Source organism: Brassica napus, unplaced genomic scaffold, assembly GCF_020379485.1.
Source record: "Brassica napus cultivar Da-Ae unplaced genomic scaffold, Da-Ae ScsIHWf_2791;HRSCAF=3565, whole genome shotgun sequence".
In the NCBI taxonomy this organism is placed as follows: domain Eukaryota; kingdom Viridiplantae; phylum Streptophyta; class Magnoliopsida; order Brassicales; family Brassicaceae; genus Brassica; species Brassica napus.
The window spans coordinates 47,782-64,352 of record NW_026016057.1 but is presented as its reverse complement, the minus strand read 5'-3'; the positions used below and the strand labels follow the sequence as shown (position 1 = coordinate 64,352).

The following is a 16,571-nucleotide window of genomic DNA, read 5'->3' as shown; positions in this document are numbered from 1 at the left end:
AACAGGGAAACTGGGATCACCTTATTTGAAAGTGGGATAACTTCTTCATCCTAACTCCTATGAGATTTATTCAACTTCCTGGTGATTCTCCACTACTTTATGTATCCAAATGAAGGTTCTTACATCGCGATTCATCCTGGTTTGATTAGAATGACGAAGAAGTTGTCATATTCCCAAACAGGGAAACTGGGATCACCTTATTTGAAAGTGGGATAACTTCTTCATCCTAACTCCTATGAGATTTATTCAACTTCCTGGTGATTCTCCACTACTTTATGTATCCAAATGAAGCTTTTACATCGCGATTCATCCTGGTTTGATTAGAATGACGAAGAAGTTGTCATATTCCCAAACAGGGAAACTGGGATCACCTTATTTGAAAGTGGGATAACTTCTTCATCCTAACTCCTATGAGATTTATTCAACTTCCTGGTGATTCTCCACTACTTTATGTATCCAAATGAAGGTTCTTACATCGCGATTCATCCTGGTTTGATTAGAATGACGAAGAAGTTGTCATATTCCCAAACAGGGAAACTGGGATCACCTTATTTGAAAGTGGGATAACTTCTTCATCCTAACTCCTATGAGATTTATTCAACTTCCTGGTGATTCTCCACTACTTTATGTATCCAAATCAAGCTTTGTACATCGCGATTCATCCTGGTTTGATTAGAATGACGAAGAAGTTGTCATATTCCCAAACAGGGAAACTGGGATCACCTTATTTGAAAGTGGGATAACTTCTTCATCCTAACTCCTATGAGATTTATTCAACTTCCTGGTGATTCTCCACTACTTTATGTATCCAAATGAAGGTTCTTACATCGCGATTCATCCTGGTTTGATTAGAATGACGAAGAAGTTGTCATATTCCCAAACAGGGAAACTGGGATCACCTTATTTGAAAGTGGGATAACTTCTTCATCCTAACTCCTATGAGATTTATTCAACTTCCTGGTGATTCTCCACTACTTTATGTATCCAAATGAAGGTTCTTACATCGCGATTCATCCTGGTTTGATTAGAATGACGAAGAAGTTGTCATATTCCCAAACAGGGAAACTGGGATCACCTTATTTGAAAGTGGGATAACTTCTTCATCCTAACTCCTATGAGATTTATTCAACTTCCTGGTGATTCTCCACTACTTTATGTATCCAAATGAAGGTTCTTACATCGCGATTCATCCTGGTTTGATTAGAATGACGAAGAAGTTGTCATATTCCCAAACAGGGAAACTGGGATCACCTTATTTGAAAGTGGGATAACTTCTTCATCCTAACTCCTATGAGATTTATTCAACTTCCTGGTGATTCTCCACTACTTTATGTATCCAAATGAAGGTTCTTACATCGCGATTCATCCTGGTTTGATTAGAATGACGAAGAAGTTGTCATATTCCCAAACAGGGAAACTGGGATCACCTTATTTGAAAGTGGGATAACTTCTTCATCCTAACTCCTATGAGATTTATTCAACTTCCTGGTGATTCTCCACTACTTTATGTATCCAAATCAAGCTTTGTACATCGCGATTCATCCTGGTTTGATTAGAATGACGAAGAAGTTGTCATATTCCCAAACAGGGAAACTGGGATCACCTTATTTGAAAGTGGGATAACTTCTTCATCCTAACTCCTATGAGATTTATTCAACTTCCTGGTGATTCTCCACTACTTTATGTATCCAAATGAAGGTTCTTACATCGCGATTCATCCTGGTTTGATTAGAATGACGAAGAAGTTGTCATATTCCCAAACAGGGAAACTGGGATCACCTTATTTGAAAGTGGGATAACTTCTTCATCCTAACTCCTATGAGATTTATTCAACTTCCTGGTGATTCTCCACTACTTTATGTATCCAAATCAAGCTTTGTACATCGCGATTCATCCTGGTTTGATTAGAATGACGAAGAAGTTGTCATATTCCCAAACAGGGAAACTGGGATCACCTTATTTGAAAGTGGGATAACTTCTTCATCCTAACTCCTATGAGATTTATTCAACTTCCTGGTGATTCTCCACTACTTTATGTATCCAAATCAAGCTTTGTACATCGCGATTCATCCTGGTTTGATTAGAATGACGAAGAAGTTGTCATATTCCCAAACAGGGAAACTGGGATCACCTTATTTGAAAGTGGGATAACTTCTTCATCCTAACTCCTATGAGATTTATTCAACTTCCTGGTGATTCTCCACTACTTTATGTATCCAAATGAAGGTTCTTACATCGCGATTCATCCTGGTTTGATTAGAATGACGAAGAAGTTGTCATATTCCCAAACAGGGAAACTGGGATCACCTTATTTGAAAGTGGGATAACTTCTTCATCCTAACTCCTATGAGATTTATTCAACTTCCTGGTGATTCTCCACTACTTTTGTATCCAAATCAAGCTTTGTACATCGCGATTCATCCTGGTTTGATTAGAATGACGAAGAAGTTGTCATATTCCCAAACAGGGAAACTGGGATCACCTTATTTGAAAGTGGGATAACTTCTTCATCCTAACTCCTATGAGATTTATTCAACTTCCTGGTGATTCTCCACTACTTTATGTATCCAAATGAAGGTTCTTACATCGCGATTCATCCTGGTTTGATTAGAATGACGAAGAAGTTGTCATATTCCCAAACAGGGAAACTGGGATCACCTTATTTGAAAGTGGGATAACTTCTTCATCCTAACTCCTATGAGATTTATTCAACTTCCTGGTGATTCTCCACTACTTTATGTATCCAAATGAAGGTTCTTACATCGCGATTCATCCTGGTTTGATTAGAATGACGAAGAAGTTGTCATATTCCCAAACAGGGAAACTGGGATCACCTTATTTGAAAGTGGGATAACTTCTTCATCCTAACTCCTATGAGATTTATTCAACTTCCTGGTGATTCTCCACTACTTTATGTATCCAAATGAAGGTTCTTACATCGCGATTCATCCTGGTTTGATTAGAATGACGAAGAAGTTGTCATATTCCCAAACAGGGAAACTGGGATCACCTTATTTGAAAGTGGGATAACTTCTTCATCCTAACTCCTATGAGATTTATTCAACTTCCTGGTGATTCTCCACTACTTTATGTATCCAAATGAAGGTTCTTACATCGCGATTCATCCTGGTTTGATTAGAATGACGAAGAAGTTGTCATATTCCCAAACAGGGAAACTGGGATCACCTTATTTGAAAGTGGGATAACTTCTTCATCCTAACTCCTATGAGATTTATTCAACTTCCTGGTGATTCTCCACTACTTTATGTATCCAAATCAAGCTTTGTACATCGCGATTCATCCTGGTTTGATTAGAATGACGAAGAAGTTGTCATATTCCCAAACAGGGAAACTGGGATCACCTTATTTGAAAGTGGGATAACTTCTTCATCCTAACTCCTATGAGATTTATTCAACTTCCTGGTGATTCTCCACTACTTTATGTATCCAAATGAAGGTTCTTACATCGCGATTCATCCTGGTTTGATTAGAATGACGAAGAAGTTGTCATATTCCCAAACAGGGAAACTGGGATCACCTTATTTGAAAGTGGGATAACTTCTTCATCCTAACTCCTATGAGATTTATTCAACTTCCTGGTGATTCTCCACTACTTTATGTATCCAAATGAAGGTTCTTACATCGCGATTCATCCTGGTTTGATTAGAATGACGAAGAAGTTGTCATATTCCCAAACAGGGAAACTGGGATCACCTTATTTGAAAGTGGGATAACTTCTTCATCCTAACTCCTATGAGATTTATTCAACTTCCTGGTGATTCTCCACTACTTTATGTATCCAAATCAAGCTTTGTACATCGCGATTCATCCTGGTTTGATTAGAATGACGAAGAAGTTGTCATATTCCCAAACAGGGAAACTGGGATCACCTTATTTGAAAGTGGGATAACTTCTTCATCCTAACTCCTATGAGATTTATTCAACTTCCTGGTGATTCTCCACTACTTTATGTATCCAAATGAAGGTTCTTACATCGCGATTCATCTGGTTTGATTAGAATGACGAAGAAGTTTCATATTCCCAAACAGAGAAACTGGGATCACCTTATTTGAAAGTGGGATAACTTCTTCATCCTAACTCCTATGAGATTTATTCAAATTCCTGGTGATTCTCCACTACTCTTTGTATCTAAATCAAGCTTTGTACATCGCGATTCATCCTGGTTTGATTAGAATGACGAAGAAGTTGTCATATTCCCAAACAGGGAAACTGGGATCACCTTATTTGAAAGTGGGATAACTTCTTCATCCTAACTCCTATTAGATTTATTCAACTTCCTGGTGATTCTCCACTACTTTTTGTATCCAAATGAAGGTTCTTACATCGCGATTCATCCTGGTTTGATTAGAATGACGAAGAAATTGTCATATTCCCAAACAGGGAAAATGGGATCACCTTATTTGAAAGTGAGATAACTTCTATACACTTTTGTGTATGTAGAGTGATGAATAAATATCAAGAGATGATTAGTGTAGATTTGGAGATTTAAGAGAGACTAAGAGAATAAAGAACAAGAGAGAATACTCAAAACTCCATTAGATTGATTAATGAGAGAGTTTACAACATATATAGAGTAGGGATACATAAAAACGTCCAGGTTCAGTCTAGCTAGGATAAGAAGCATGTGTAGTCAAAGATGCCTTATTCAAACTAGCCAATAAGGTTCCTAACATGCTTGGGTATCTTGCTTTAGCTTTCCAGCTGTGCCAGCCTGTCTAAAGCTTTCTTCCCTTGACCAGACCTTATCCAAACTCCTCCTTGCTTATCCATACTCCCCCTGGCGTGTTTCACTCTCCAAATAGGTGCAAGGTAACTTCCCAAGTCTTATAACTCAGTTACCACAGTAACAATAAAGTTACTGTGGTAAATCACCAAAGTTACTGCCTGCTCCAAATTCCTTCCTCTATCCATGTATCAACTCTTCATCTCCTCATCTCAACACTCCCCCTCAAGCTTGACCATGTGGAACAAGTCAAGCTTGGAAACCATGAAGACCTCCCTCATTAAAAACCTCACCAAAGAAAACCCATTGGGATAAAACTTTGATGAGGGAAAAAGAGTGGAGACTCCATGGTTAAGGGGCTCAGCTCCTGGGAGTAAGATCGATGAGTCCAAGCCTGGATAGTATGGACTCCATTGTCTTCAATCTCGCTGCCTTGGTAAACACATCTGCAAGCTGATCTTCACTCCTTGTATAACATGGCAGAATCACTCCTAAGATAATCATCTGCCTCACCTTATGACAATCCACCTCTATGTGCTTTGTTCTCTCATGAAACACTGAGTTGGAGGCAATGTGGATAGCTGCTTGATTATCACAATGCATAGTCATAGGAGTACTCTGCTCAATCTCTAGATGCTTCAAGATCCCCTTGATCCACACCAATTCGTTTGTCAGCTTCAACATGGCTCTATACTCAGCTTCAGCACTTGAACAAGAGATAACCTTTTGCTTCTTACTCTTCCAAGTAACCAAGTTCCCTCCAATGAATGTACAATATCCAGTAGTTGATCTCCTGTCCACTCTATCTCCTGCCCAATCAGCATCACAATACCCAACCACTTCTGTACTGCCATTGCAACCCATCCAAACTCCTTGACCAGGCGTGCCACTCAAATACCTCAGTATCCTATCAACCATCTTCCAATGATGTACCTTTGGCGCCTGCATATGCTGACTCACTTGGTTCACTGCAAAACATATATCTGGCCGTGTGATGGTCAAGTAGATCAACTTGCCAACCATCTTCCTGTATAGCTTAGGATCCTCAAACAACTGCTTCTCTTCAACCTCCCCCTCACGCAAGACCTTATACCCCTCCTCAAGAGGTGTCTTTGCTACCTTTCCTCCAAGTACATCAGTCTCCTTCAGCATATCCATTGTATACTTCCTTTGAGACATAAACAAACCCTCCTTGGATCTGCATATCTCAATCCCCAAGAAATACTTCATCTCTCCCAAGTCTTTGATGTCAAACACAGACTTGAGGAACTCTTTAGTGGCTTTAATCCCAGCCTTATCACTCCCTGTGATAATCAAATCATCCACATATACCAGTATCACAATGATCCCTGATGGAGTAACCAAAGTGAAGAGTGTATGATCCAGTTCAGACTTCCTGAATCCTCTGCCATTCAGGGTTGTACTCAGCTTCCTGTACCAAGCTCTAGGAGACTGCTTCAGCCCATAGATTGCCTTCTTCAATCTCAAAACATTTCCTGGTTTTACTAGATGCTCAAGACCAGGAGGAGGAAGCATGTATACCTCATCTTCTAGCTCACCTTGTAAGAAAGCATTCTTCACATCCATCTGCCACAAATCCCACTCCAAGTTTGTTGCAATGGACAACACAATCCGAACTGTATGTAGCTTAGCTACTGGTGCAAAGGTATCAATGTAATCCTCTCCATAGGTCTGTGTAAATCCTCTTGCAACCAATCTGGTCTTCTTCCTATCAATCTGTCCATTTGCTAGATACTTGATTGTGAAGATCCATCTACTAGATACAGCCCTCTTTCCCTTAGGCAGCTCACTCTCATACCATGTATCATTTTTGATCATAGCACCTGCTTCAGCTCCCACTGATTCTTTCCATTCCTTGTCTAACATAGCTTCTTCATAAGTCCTTGGTACATAACTCTCATCCAGACTAATCATAAAGGCATGATGCTCCTCTGGAAACTCAGCAAAGGAACACACAGCTTGAGAAGGATGCTCCACAGCCTGGGCATTGTAGTACACTCTCGTGTTTACCCAGTTGGAAGGATCCCTCTTTATCCTTGTGCTCCTCCGCAGGGTCTCAACGTGTTCTTCAGCCTGAATATTATCTTGTGTTTCTTCTCCTAAGCCAGTAGGTTCTCCCTGCTCATTTCCATCTGACTGATCCTCACTCTCCTCTGTACCAGTAGACTGAACAACATTCTCTACTTCATGTGTCTCCTCATGATCATGCTGTCCTGAATCCTCTTGGTTTTGCTCCTGCTCCTCTGATTCAGATCCATTCCCCCTCTCATGATCAAGAGGGGTTGTTTCTCCAGCTTCTCCAGCTTGGTTAGAAGGTTCTCTCCTTCCTGGTTTCTGATCTTGGGATAATCCTATCCCTAGCCTCTCCAACAACACTCTCAGTGTTGTTGCCTTCTCTGTTGGAGCTCGGGACAGATCCTCTAGGTCTTCCCATTTCTTCTCCTCATAATATCCTTTAGACTCCACAAACTTCACTTCTCTGGATACCAAAACCCTCCTGGTTATTGGATCATAACATTTGTACCCTTTCTGAGTGATTGAGTACCCAATGAACATAGCTTTAGTACTCTTTGCTTCTAGCTTGTTCCTCCTCTCTCCGGGAACCATCACATAACATAAACACCCAAAGACTCTCAAATGATCAAGGTGTGGTTTAGTCTTGTTCAATACCTCAAAGGGAGACAGATTCTTTAGGATCTTGGTCGGAACTCTGTTGATGAGATAGCATGCAGTCTGAACAGCATCCCCCCAAAACCTCTTTGGAACATTTGCATGAAACATCATTGACCTTGCTACCTCCATCAAGTGCCTATTCTTTCTCTCAGCCACCCCATTCTGCTGTGGTGTGTAAGGACAGCTTGTCTGCTGCACAATCCCATGCTTTGCTAGATAACTCTTGAAAGCATTGCTAGTGTATTCTCCTCCATTATCAGATCTTAGCACCTTCACAGTAGCATTGTATTGATTAGTTACATATGCTTGGAAGTTCATAAAGGCTTCTAGGACTCTATCTTTAGAGGGAATCAAAGTGACCCATGTATACTTTGATTTCTCATCAATAAAAGTTACAAAGTACTTCTGGCTATCCCTAGACTCACACGGAGATGTCCACACATCTGAGTGAACTAGATCAAAGCAATGCTCATATATAGTCTCTGATGCTGGAAAGACAGTCCTACAATGCTTTCCTAATATGCATGCTTCACACTCCAAGTGATTAAATGACATATTAGGCATGATTAACTCAATTGCACGAGCATGAGGATGTCCTAATCTAGCATGCCAAGTCATACTATCACACCTATCAGCAGCACTACTCAGGCACATAGAGTTAATGGGATTAAGAGTCTTAGCTGTTTGGAGATGATATAAGTGATGCTTGCTGTCCCCTCTGCCAATAACTCTTCCAGTCTTCAAATCTTGAAACTCAACTTCATTTGGCCTGAATACTACTTGACAATCCAGATCAATTGTAGCTTTCTTAACAGATATCAGATTTGAAGTGAACTGAGGCAGATATAAGGCGGTTGAGCTCTTCTCAAACAGCTTGAGGTTTCCCATTCCTTCTACTGGGATCTGAGCGCCATTAGCTATGGTAACACACCCTGTTGCAGCCCTGACATCACTTATCAGACTCCTATCACTGATCATATGATGTGTTGCTCCAGAATCAATTATGATAGGTTTAGAGGCTGTGTAGGAATCGCTTTGCTTCTCACTTGCAGCTAGAGCACCTTGCTTCTTTCTTGCAACCAGTTCATACACACACTTAACAAACTCATCCCATTCTTTCTTTGTGATTGGATCCTCTCCTCCTTTGGTCTCCTGCCTCCTTGTACTTACACCATCTTCTACTGATTCTCCCAAGTAAGCTGAGTATGAACACTCTCCTATAACCATCTGCTGAAGTATATCCTTGATTCTCTTCAAGATCACACTCATCCTGTCACTTAAGTGCTCAGACTCGCTACCCTTTCTCCATGCCCTTCTCTTCATTAACCACTCCTTAGAAAGTTTTCTCAACCTTCCCTTCTTACAGCTTGTACCTCCCTTCCATCTTTCTGGTTTCCTGTTCATCTCCCACACATCACAAGTGTGTTTAACAAGCTCACATACCTCTTCCATAAGGAAGCCAAAGATCACATCTTGCTTCCTCCTTTCTTGACCACATCTCGGATTTGATGTGTGTGCCTTCACCACATCTAACTCTGACCATACTTCTCTCAGCCTTCCCACAAGCTGATAACACTCATCCCTTCCTTGTCTCAAGCCGCGGATCATCCCTTTGTCCTCAACGACTCTTACAGGCTTGGACTTGCCTAAAGTTGCTTCAATCTCACTCTTTGTAGTGTCTCCTTGAACAACTTCATTTCCCAGATTCAGACCTCTTGTCTGACCTTCTTCAGTAGCCATTTCCATGAAAGGTTTCCCCTTTCCATGACTGCTCCATAACCCACAGCTTTCCAAAGCTCCCTTTATCCATCTTGAACACACTCCATCCATTTCTTCTTCACGCCCCAAAGATTTACTAAACCTGTGCTTCATCTCCTGTTGAGGTTGCTTGAATCGACCAGACAACCTCCCAAATACCCAGAAACTGAAGAACAGCTCAAGAACAGCTCAAGAACAGCTCAAGAACACCAAGAACACACAACAGATTCTCGCAAATCACCACTCCCTTCCTTGCCAACCTGGCTCTGATACCATATACACTTTTGTGTATGTAGAGTGATGAATAAATATCAAGAGATGATTAGTGTAGATTTGGAGATTTAAGAGAGACTAAGAGAATAAAGAACAAGAGAGAATACTCAAAACTCCATTAGATTGATTAATGAGAGAGTTTACAACATATATAGAGTAGGGATACATAAAAACGTCCAGGTTCAGTCTAGCTAGGATAAGAAGCATGTGTAGTCAAAGATGCCTTATTCAAACTAGCCAATAAGGTTCCTAACATGCTTGGGTATCTTGCTTTAGCTTTCCAGCTGTGCCAGCCTGTCTAAAGCTTTCTTCCCTTGACCAGACCTTATCCAAACTCCTCCTTGCTTATCCATACTCCCCCTGGCGTGTTTCACTCTCCAAATAGGTGCAAGGTAACTTCCCAAGTCTTATAACTCAGTTACCACAGTAACAATAAAGTTACTGTGGTAAATCACCAAAGTTACTGCCTGCTCCAAATTCCTTCCTCTATCCATGTATCAACTCTTCATCTCCTCATCTCAACAACTTCTTCATCCTAACTCCTATGAGATTTATTCAACTTCTTGGTGATTCTCCACTACTCTATGTATCTAAATCAAGCTTTGTACATCGCGATTCATCCTGGTTTGATTAGAATGTCGAAGAAATTGTCATATTCCCAAACATGGAAACTGGGATCACCTTATTTGAAAGTGGGATAACTTCTTCATCCTAACTCCTATGAGATTTATTCAACTTCCTGGTGATTCTCCACTACTTTATGTATCCGAATCAAGCTTTGTACATCACGATTCATCCTGGTTTGATTAGAATGTCGAAGAAGTTGTCATATTCCCAAACAGGGAAACTGGGATCACCTTATTTGAAAGTTGGATAACTTCTTCATCCTAACTCCTATGAGATTTATTCAACTTCCTGGTGATTCTCCACTACTTTATGTATCCAAATGAAGGTTCTTACATCGCGATTCATCCTGATTTAATTAGAATGACGAAGAAATTGTCATATTCCCAAACAAGGAAACTGGGATCACCTTATTTGAAAGTGGGATAACTTCTTCATCCTAACTCCTATAAGATTTATGTGAGATTTTCAGAATACAAGTGCTTGAGTGATGTAAGAACAGATGAGAGATTTGTGTATGATGAAGTATGAAGAATAGAAATGAGTTTAAGAGAATCAGAGAGAGTATGGGAGAGACTAAGAGATTAGGAACGTGTATGGGAGATTAGAGAGACTTAGTAACCAGAGAATAAGATCCAAGAACAAGTTTATGAAGAAGAGAGACTCTCTCTGCTTAAGGGTTACAAATGATCCTAAGAGGCTTATTTATGCCTTTACACAACTCAGATCATAAACCTAGATCCTAAGGCTGTAAATTAAAGATAAATGGATGGTTAGGATGAGAGGAAGCTGGTCTTTGATGTTCTGGTGCTAGCTGGTCGTGGTTGGACTGAATGGAGGGCTCAGATTGCTTCATTTGAATTGGATGGATCAGATGAGTCAAGGCTGTAAAGGTAAAGCACCTTTACCTTTCCAGCTCATTCCAACAGCTCACCTTATCCATTTGATTCTTCCTTTGCCTCCAAGACTCCCCAACGGACATAAGGAAAGGATTGGATCAAAGTAAACCGCCCTCACATTGCACATCTTGATTTGGGCTTAACCGGATGACTTGGGCGAGAGGAGTGGGCTGTACGGTCATTGGTACGGACCTCCTGTCCGTACCACTTGCCCTATCTTTGTACATTGCCCTATCTTCCCTCTTGATTGCCCAGACATCTTCATGGCTTGCCCTAGGCCGTACATGGCCGTACTGAACGCCCTAGCTTTGCACCACACTTCCATCTTCTCTCTAACTCCTTCACAGCCTTCACATGATCAGTCTAAGTCTTTCCTAGACTTAACTTCACAAGATAACTACTTCAGAACACCTCTGAAGCTTGATTGAACTCTTCTGGACATCTTCTAGAGCTTGCCCTATTATTGTACAAGCTCTATCTTCTCTTCAGTTCAACACTCCCCCTCAAGCTTGACTTTAGGAGATCCTAAGCCAAGCTTGGAACTCTGAAGAGTCTCCCTCATTAAAAACCTTACAAGGAAAACCCATTGGGACAAAACCTTGCAAGGGAAAAAGAGTAGAGCTCTCCAAAGCCTAGGGATTGGCCAGTGAGCTCTTGTGCCTTAGAACCAGTGTGGTTGGACACAAGAAGCTCTGGATCACGGCCTAATAGGTGCAGCAACACTTCACAGCTTTGCGCACACTTCACACCTCAGCTTCACCTCTTCATGGAACCGGTTTGGGGCTCCCCCTCTCAACAAGCTTCATAGCCTTCTTAGAAAGGCAAGGATGCGACCGGATCATCTTTAAACATCAGTGAGGCTGAGCAAGACTTCAAACTATGCTTGCCCTCTTCATAGAACTGGTTTGGATCTCCCCCTCTCAACAGACTTCACAGCCACCTTAGAGAAGCTAGGAAATGACCAGGAACATCTTTAGTGAGGCTCAAGCAATGGTACCTGATACATTATCCCAAAGGTGCATCAGTACTTATCAAGAAACATCACACAATCCATTCAAACATTTTAAGTATCATTTCTAGACTTTGATTTGAAATGATGAATGTATTGAATTGAATTGAGTTTAGGGACACTTCCCTTTTGTTTTGGTGAGTTCCCACTCGGCCATTGCACCATCTCCATGGCATCATCAACTTCTTGGAAAGGCAGAATGGATTCATCAGCTTCTCATCAATCACTTCACCATAGAAGCCGCTTTGATGAGTTCACTTTCTTCCTTAGACTGCCTAGAATAGCTCCGGCTGATGATCCTTTGTAGGAGCCTTTGCAAAGACTTGTTACTGACCATGGATCATATGCATTAAGACTCCCCCTCAAGCTTAGAACCGAGACTAGAAGGAGCTAAGCTTGTGATGATCATATGCATCCCCATGGTCTTATAACTATCAGTCTTTCATGATAGCTTTCTTCTTGTGAGTTTACTCTCTTCCTTAACCAGGAACTAGGGTGTTTGAATCACCATAGAGAGCCTCACAAGACACACTTCTCATTGCATAATGACCCATGCTACACTTCCTGTAGACTTTGGACTGGATATTTCCAATGGTATTATGCAATGGCCATCTCTCATTGCATAATCAATCACACTACACTTCCTGTAGATTATGGACTAACATGTCCTAGTGATGATATGCAATGGCACTAGACCTTTGTCTCTACATTCTTGGCTGTTGGCGAGTTACATGTATCACTCCTTGTGTACCTAACACCACCACAACTCAATGCAAGATCAGATCATCCCATTGGGATCAAACTAAGATCATCCATCCTGTTTGATCACCAATGCCACAGCAATTTATAATACTTGAAACAAGCACAATCAAGGCAAGAACAAGCAGATTTCAATCTCTAAAATGACAATGCAAGCTCTAAACAATACATTGACATTCTAGGTTCCCTTTTTTTTTTTTTAAGTTCTCTAAATGCAATGCAAGCTTACATCAGTACATTTGCAATTTAGGTTCATTTTTAAATGCATCACTACATGAATGCACAATCTTAAAGCATTAGCTATATGAATGCAACAGGTTCAATCCATGAGTTTTATTAAAGCTATGCACAACAGTTTCAATCAAGACCAATGATGCAAGCAACTTAGACAATTTCTAATTGATGCAGGACTTTCATTGATGGATTAAACATAGGCATTAGCATCAGATCACATTAGGATTGAACTTAGACAGTATGAGACATGCTTATGTATGCAAAACAGCTTTTCAAACATGATGCAAGCAGTAGAGACATTCTACTCAATTCTACAACACATTCATGATGATTCAAGCTATGGCAACACACAAGACAATGCAATAACCAAAACATGAGATTCTGGGACTCTAGACACCACTCACAGCACAATAAATAAAGACACAAGCTCTTATTAAGGGTTAGGAGGTTTGCTTACAACCAAGAGATCCGAGCTGATCTCTTGAACCTCCATGGACACGGCTCACTTGAACTTGGCAGGTTTGAGGCTTGGATTCAGTATCCAACACCTCTCCTTGGTGTGTCCATCCCTCTTGCAATGCTCACACCTCAGGCCTCTTCTATCCCCCTTCTTGTACACCGGTTTCATGGGCTGAGAGCTTCCTTCAGCGTGTGAGGCAAAGGTAAGTGGTTCCTTTGCTCCAAACAATCCGTGTGAGCCCTCCTCCTTTTGGACTTGAGCACACACCTCTTCAAGGGTAGGTAGCTTCTCAGACCTCAATAGGTGTTTGATGAGGCCGCTGAAGGTGGGACTGAGAGTTAGGAGCAGCCCAAACACTTTATCTTGCTCCCTTCTTTCATTCAACACATCCGGCTCAAATGATTGAGGTCTAAGCATCTCTAGCTCAGACCAAAGGGCTCTGAACTTTCCTAGATGAGTAGTGAACTCCTCTTCTTCTTGGGACATGTTGTTGATGGCCTTCTTGATCTCAAAGACTCGGCTGAGGTTGGACAGGTTCCCATAGATCTTCTTAAGTGTACTCCAAAGCTCTTTAGCACTCTCACAGTAGGAGTAGGCTTCAAGAATGGATGGATCCAAGGAGCTTTGGAGTATGGAGAGGACAGTGAGGTCTTCTTGTAGCCATCTGTCTTCAGAGACCGGTTTGGAACTTGCTTCACCTTCAGCTTGTGTGGCGACAGCTTTGGAGTGGTTTGGAGCATCTGAGATGCAATGGCTCCATAAACCCTTTCCTCCTATGGCTGTCTTGGCTAGGCGTGACCAGAGAAGGTAGTTGGGGCCTTTGAGAGTGACTGGGATGACAATGGCTCTTTTGGACTCCATCTTGAGGCTGGAAAGAGCAAAACTGTCAAGGAACTTCTTCAAAGGCTGGCGCTTGGGAGCTGAGTGAACTGAGCTGAACTGGCGTGGGCTGGAGCTTGTGTTTGTTGCGGAAGCTTCTACCAGGAGTCTGAGCAACCTGGCTCTGATACCATGTGAGATTTTCAGAATACAAGTGCTTGAGTGATGTAAGAACAGATGAGAGATTTGTGTATGATGAAGTATGAAGAATAGAAATGAGTTTAAGAGAATCAGAGAGAGTATGGGAGAGACTAAGAGATTAGGAACGTGTATGGGAGATTAGAGAGACTTAGTAACCAGAGAATAAGATCCAAGAACAAGTTTATGAAGAAGAGAGACTCTCTCTGCTTAAGGGTTACAAATGATCCTAAGAGGCTTATTTATGCCTTTACACAACTCAGATCATAAACCTAGATCCTAAGGCTGTAAATTAAAGATAAATGGATGGTTAGGATGAGAGGAAGCTGGTCTTTGATGTTCTGGTGCTAGCTGGTCGTGGTTGGACTGAATGGAGGGCTCAGATTGCTTCATTTGAATTGGATGGATCAGATGAGTCAAGGCTGTAAAGGTAAAGCACCTTTACCTTTCCAGCTCATTCCAACAGCTCACCTTATCCATTTGATTCTTCCTTTGCCTCCAAGACTCCCCAACGGACATAAGGAAAGGATTGGATCAAAGTAAACCGCCCTCACATTGCACATCTTGATTTGGGCTTAACCGGATGACTTGGGCGAGAGGAGTGGGCTGTACGGTCATTGGTACGGACCTCCTGTCCGTACCACTTGCCCTATCTTTGTACATTGCCCTATCTTCCCTCTTGATTGCCCAGACATCTTCATGGCTTGCCCTAGGCCGTACATGGCCGTTCTGAACGCCCTAGCTTTGCACCACACTTCCATCTTCTCTCTAACTCCTTCACAGCCTTCACATGATCAGTCTAAGTCTTTCCTAGACTTAACTTCACAAGATAACTACTTCAGAACACCTCTGAAGCTTGATTGAACTCTTCTGGACATCTTCTAGAGCTTGCCCTATTATTGTACAAGCTCAATCTTCTCTTCAGTTCAACAATTTATTCAACTTCCTGGTGATTCTACACTACTTTATGTATCCAAATGAAGGTTCTTACATCGCGATTCATCTTGGTTTGATTAGAATGACGAATAAGTTGTAATATTCCCAAACAGGGAAACTGGGATCACCTTATTTAAAAGTGGGATAACTTCTTCATCCTAACTCCTATGAGATTTATTCAACTTCCTGGTGAATCTACACAACTTTATGTATCCAAATGAAGGTTGTTATATCAAGATCCATCCTGGTTTGATTAGAATGACGAAGAAGTTGTCATATTCCCAAACAGGAAAACTGGGATCACCTTATTTGAAAGTGGGATAACTTCTTCACCCTAACTCCTTTGAGATTTATTCAACTTCCTGGTGATTCTCCACTACTTTTTGTATCCAAATGAAGGTTCTTACATCACGATTCATCCTGGTTTGATTAGAATGACGAAGAAGTTGTCATATTCCCAAACAGGAAAACTGGGTTCACCTTATTTGAAAGTGGGATAACTTCTTCATCCTAACTCCTATGAGATTTATTCAACTTCCTGGTGATTCTCCACTACTCTATGTATCTAAATCAAGCTTTGTACATCGCGATTCATCCTGGTTTGATTAGAATGATGAAGAAGTTGTCATATTCTCAAACAGGGAAACTGGGATCACCTTATTTGAAAGTAGGATAACTTCTTCATCCTAACTCCTATGAGATTTATTCAACTTCCTGGTGATTCTCCACTACTTTATGTATCCAAATGAAGGTTCTTATTAGATTTTGTGATTTAAAGAGTGATTAAGTTTAATCTGAGAATTAAAGAGATTGGAGATTAAGAACAAGAGAGAGAGAGACTCAAAACTCCATTAGATTGATTAATGAGAGAGTTTACAACATATATAGATAAGAGATACACAAAAACGTCCAGGTTCAGTCTAGCTAGGATAAGAAGCATGTGTAGTCAAAGATGCTTGATTTAAACTAGCCAATAAGGTTCCTCACATGCTTGGGTATCTTGCTTTAACTTTCCAGCTAGTGTCAGCCTGTCTAAAGCTCTCTAGCATTGACCAGACCTTATCCAAAATCCTCCTTGCTTATCCAGACTCCTCCTGGCGTGTTTCACTCTCCAAATGGATGCAAGGTAACTTCCAAAGCCTTTTAACTTAGTTACCACAGTAA

The 16,571-nt window shown here is 41.1% G+C and overlaps 1 protein-coding gene across 1 annotated transcript; it reads right to left on the bottom strand.

Annotated features, from left to right (window-relative positions):
• Positions 1-8,309: 8,309 nt before the first annotated feature.
• Positions 8,310-14,315, bottom strand: LOC125602285 (the record flags this gene model as incomplete). Its single annotated transcript, XM_048773994.1, has 3 exons — positions 13,582-14,315; positions 9,223-9,362; positions 8,310-8,637 (listed from the first exon to the last, which is right to left on the bottom strand). Coding segments are annotated over exons 1-3 (1,202 nt in total), but the record flags the coding sequence as incomplete, so codon positions are not given.
• Positions 14,316-16,571: the final 2,256 nt, after the last annotated feature.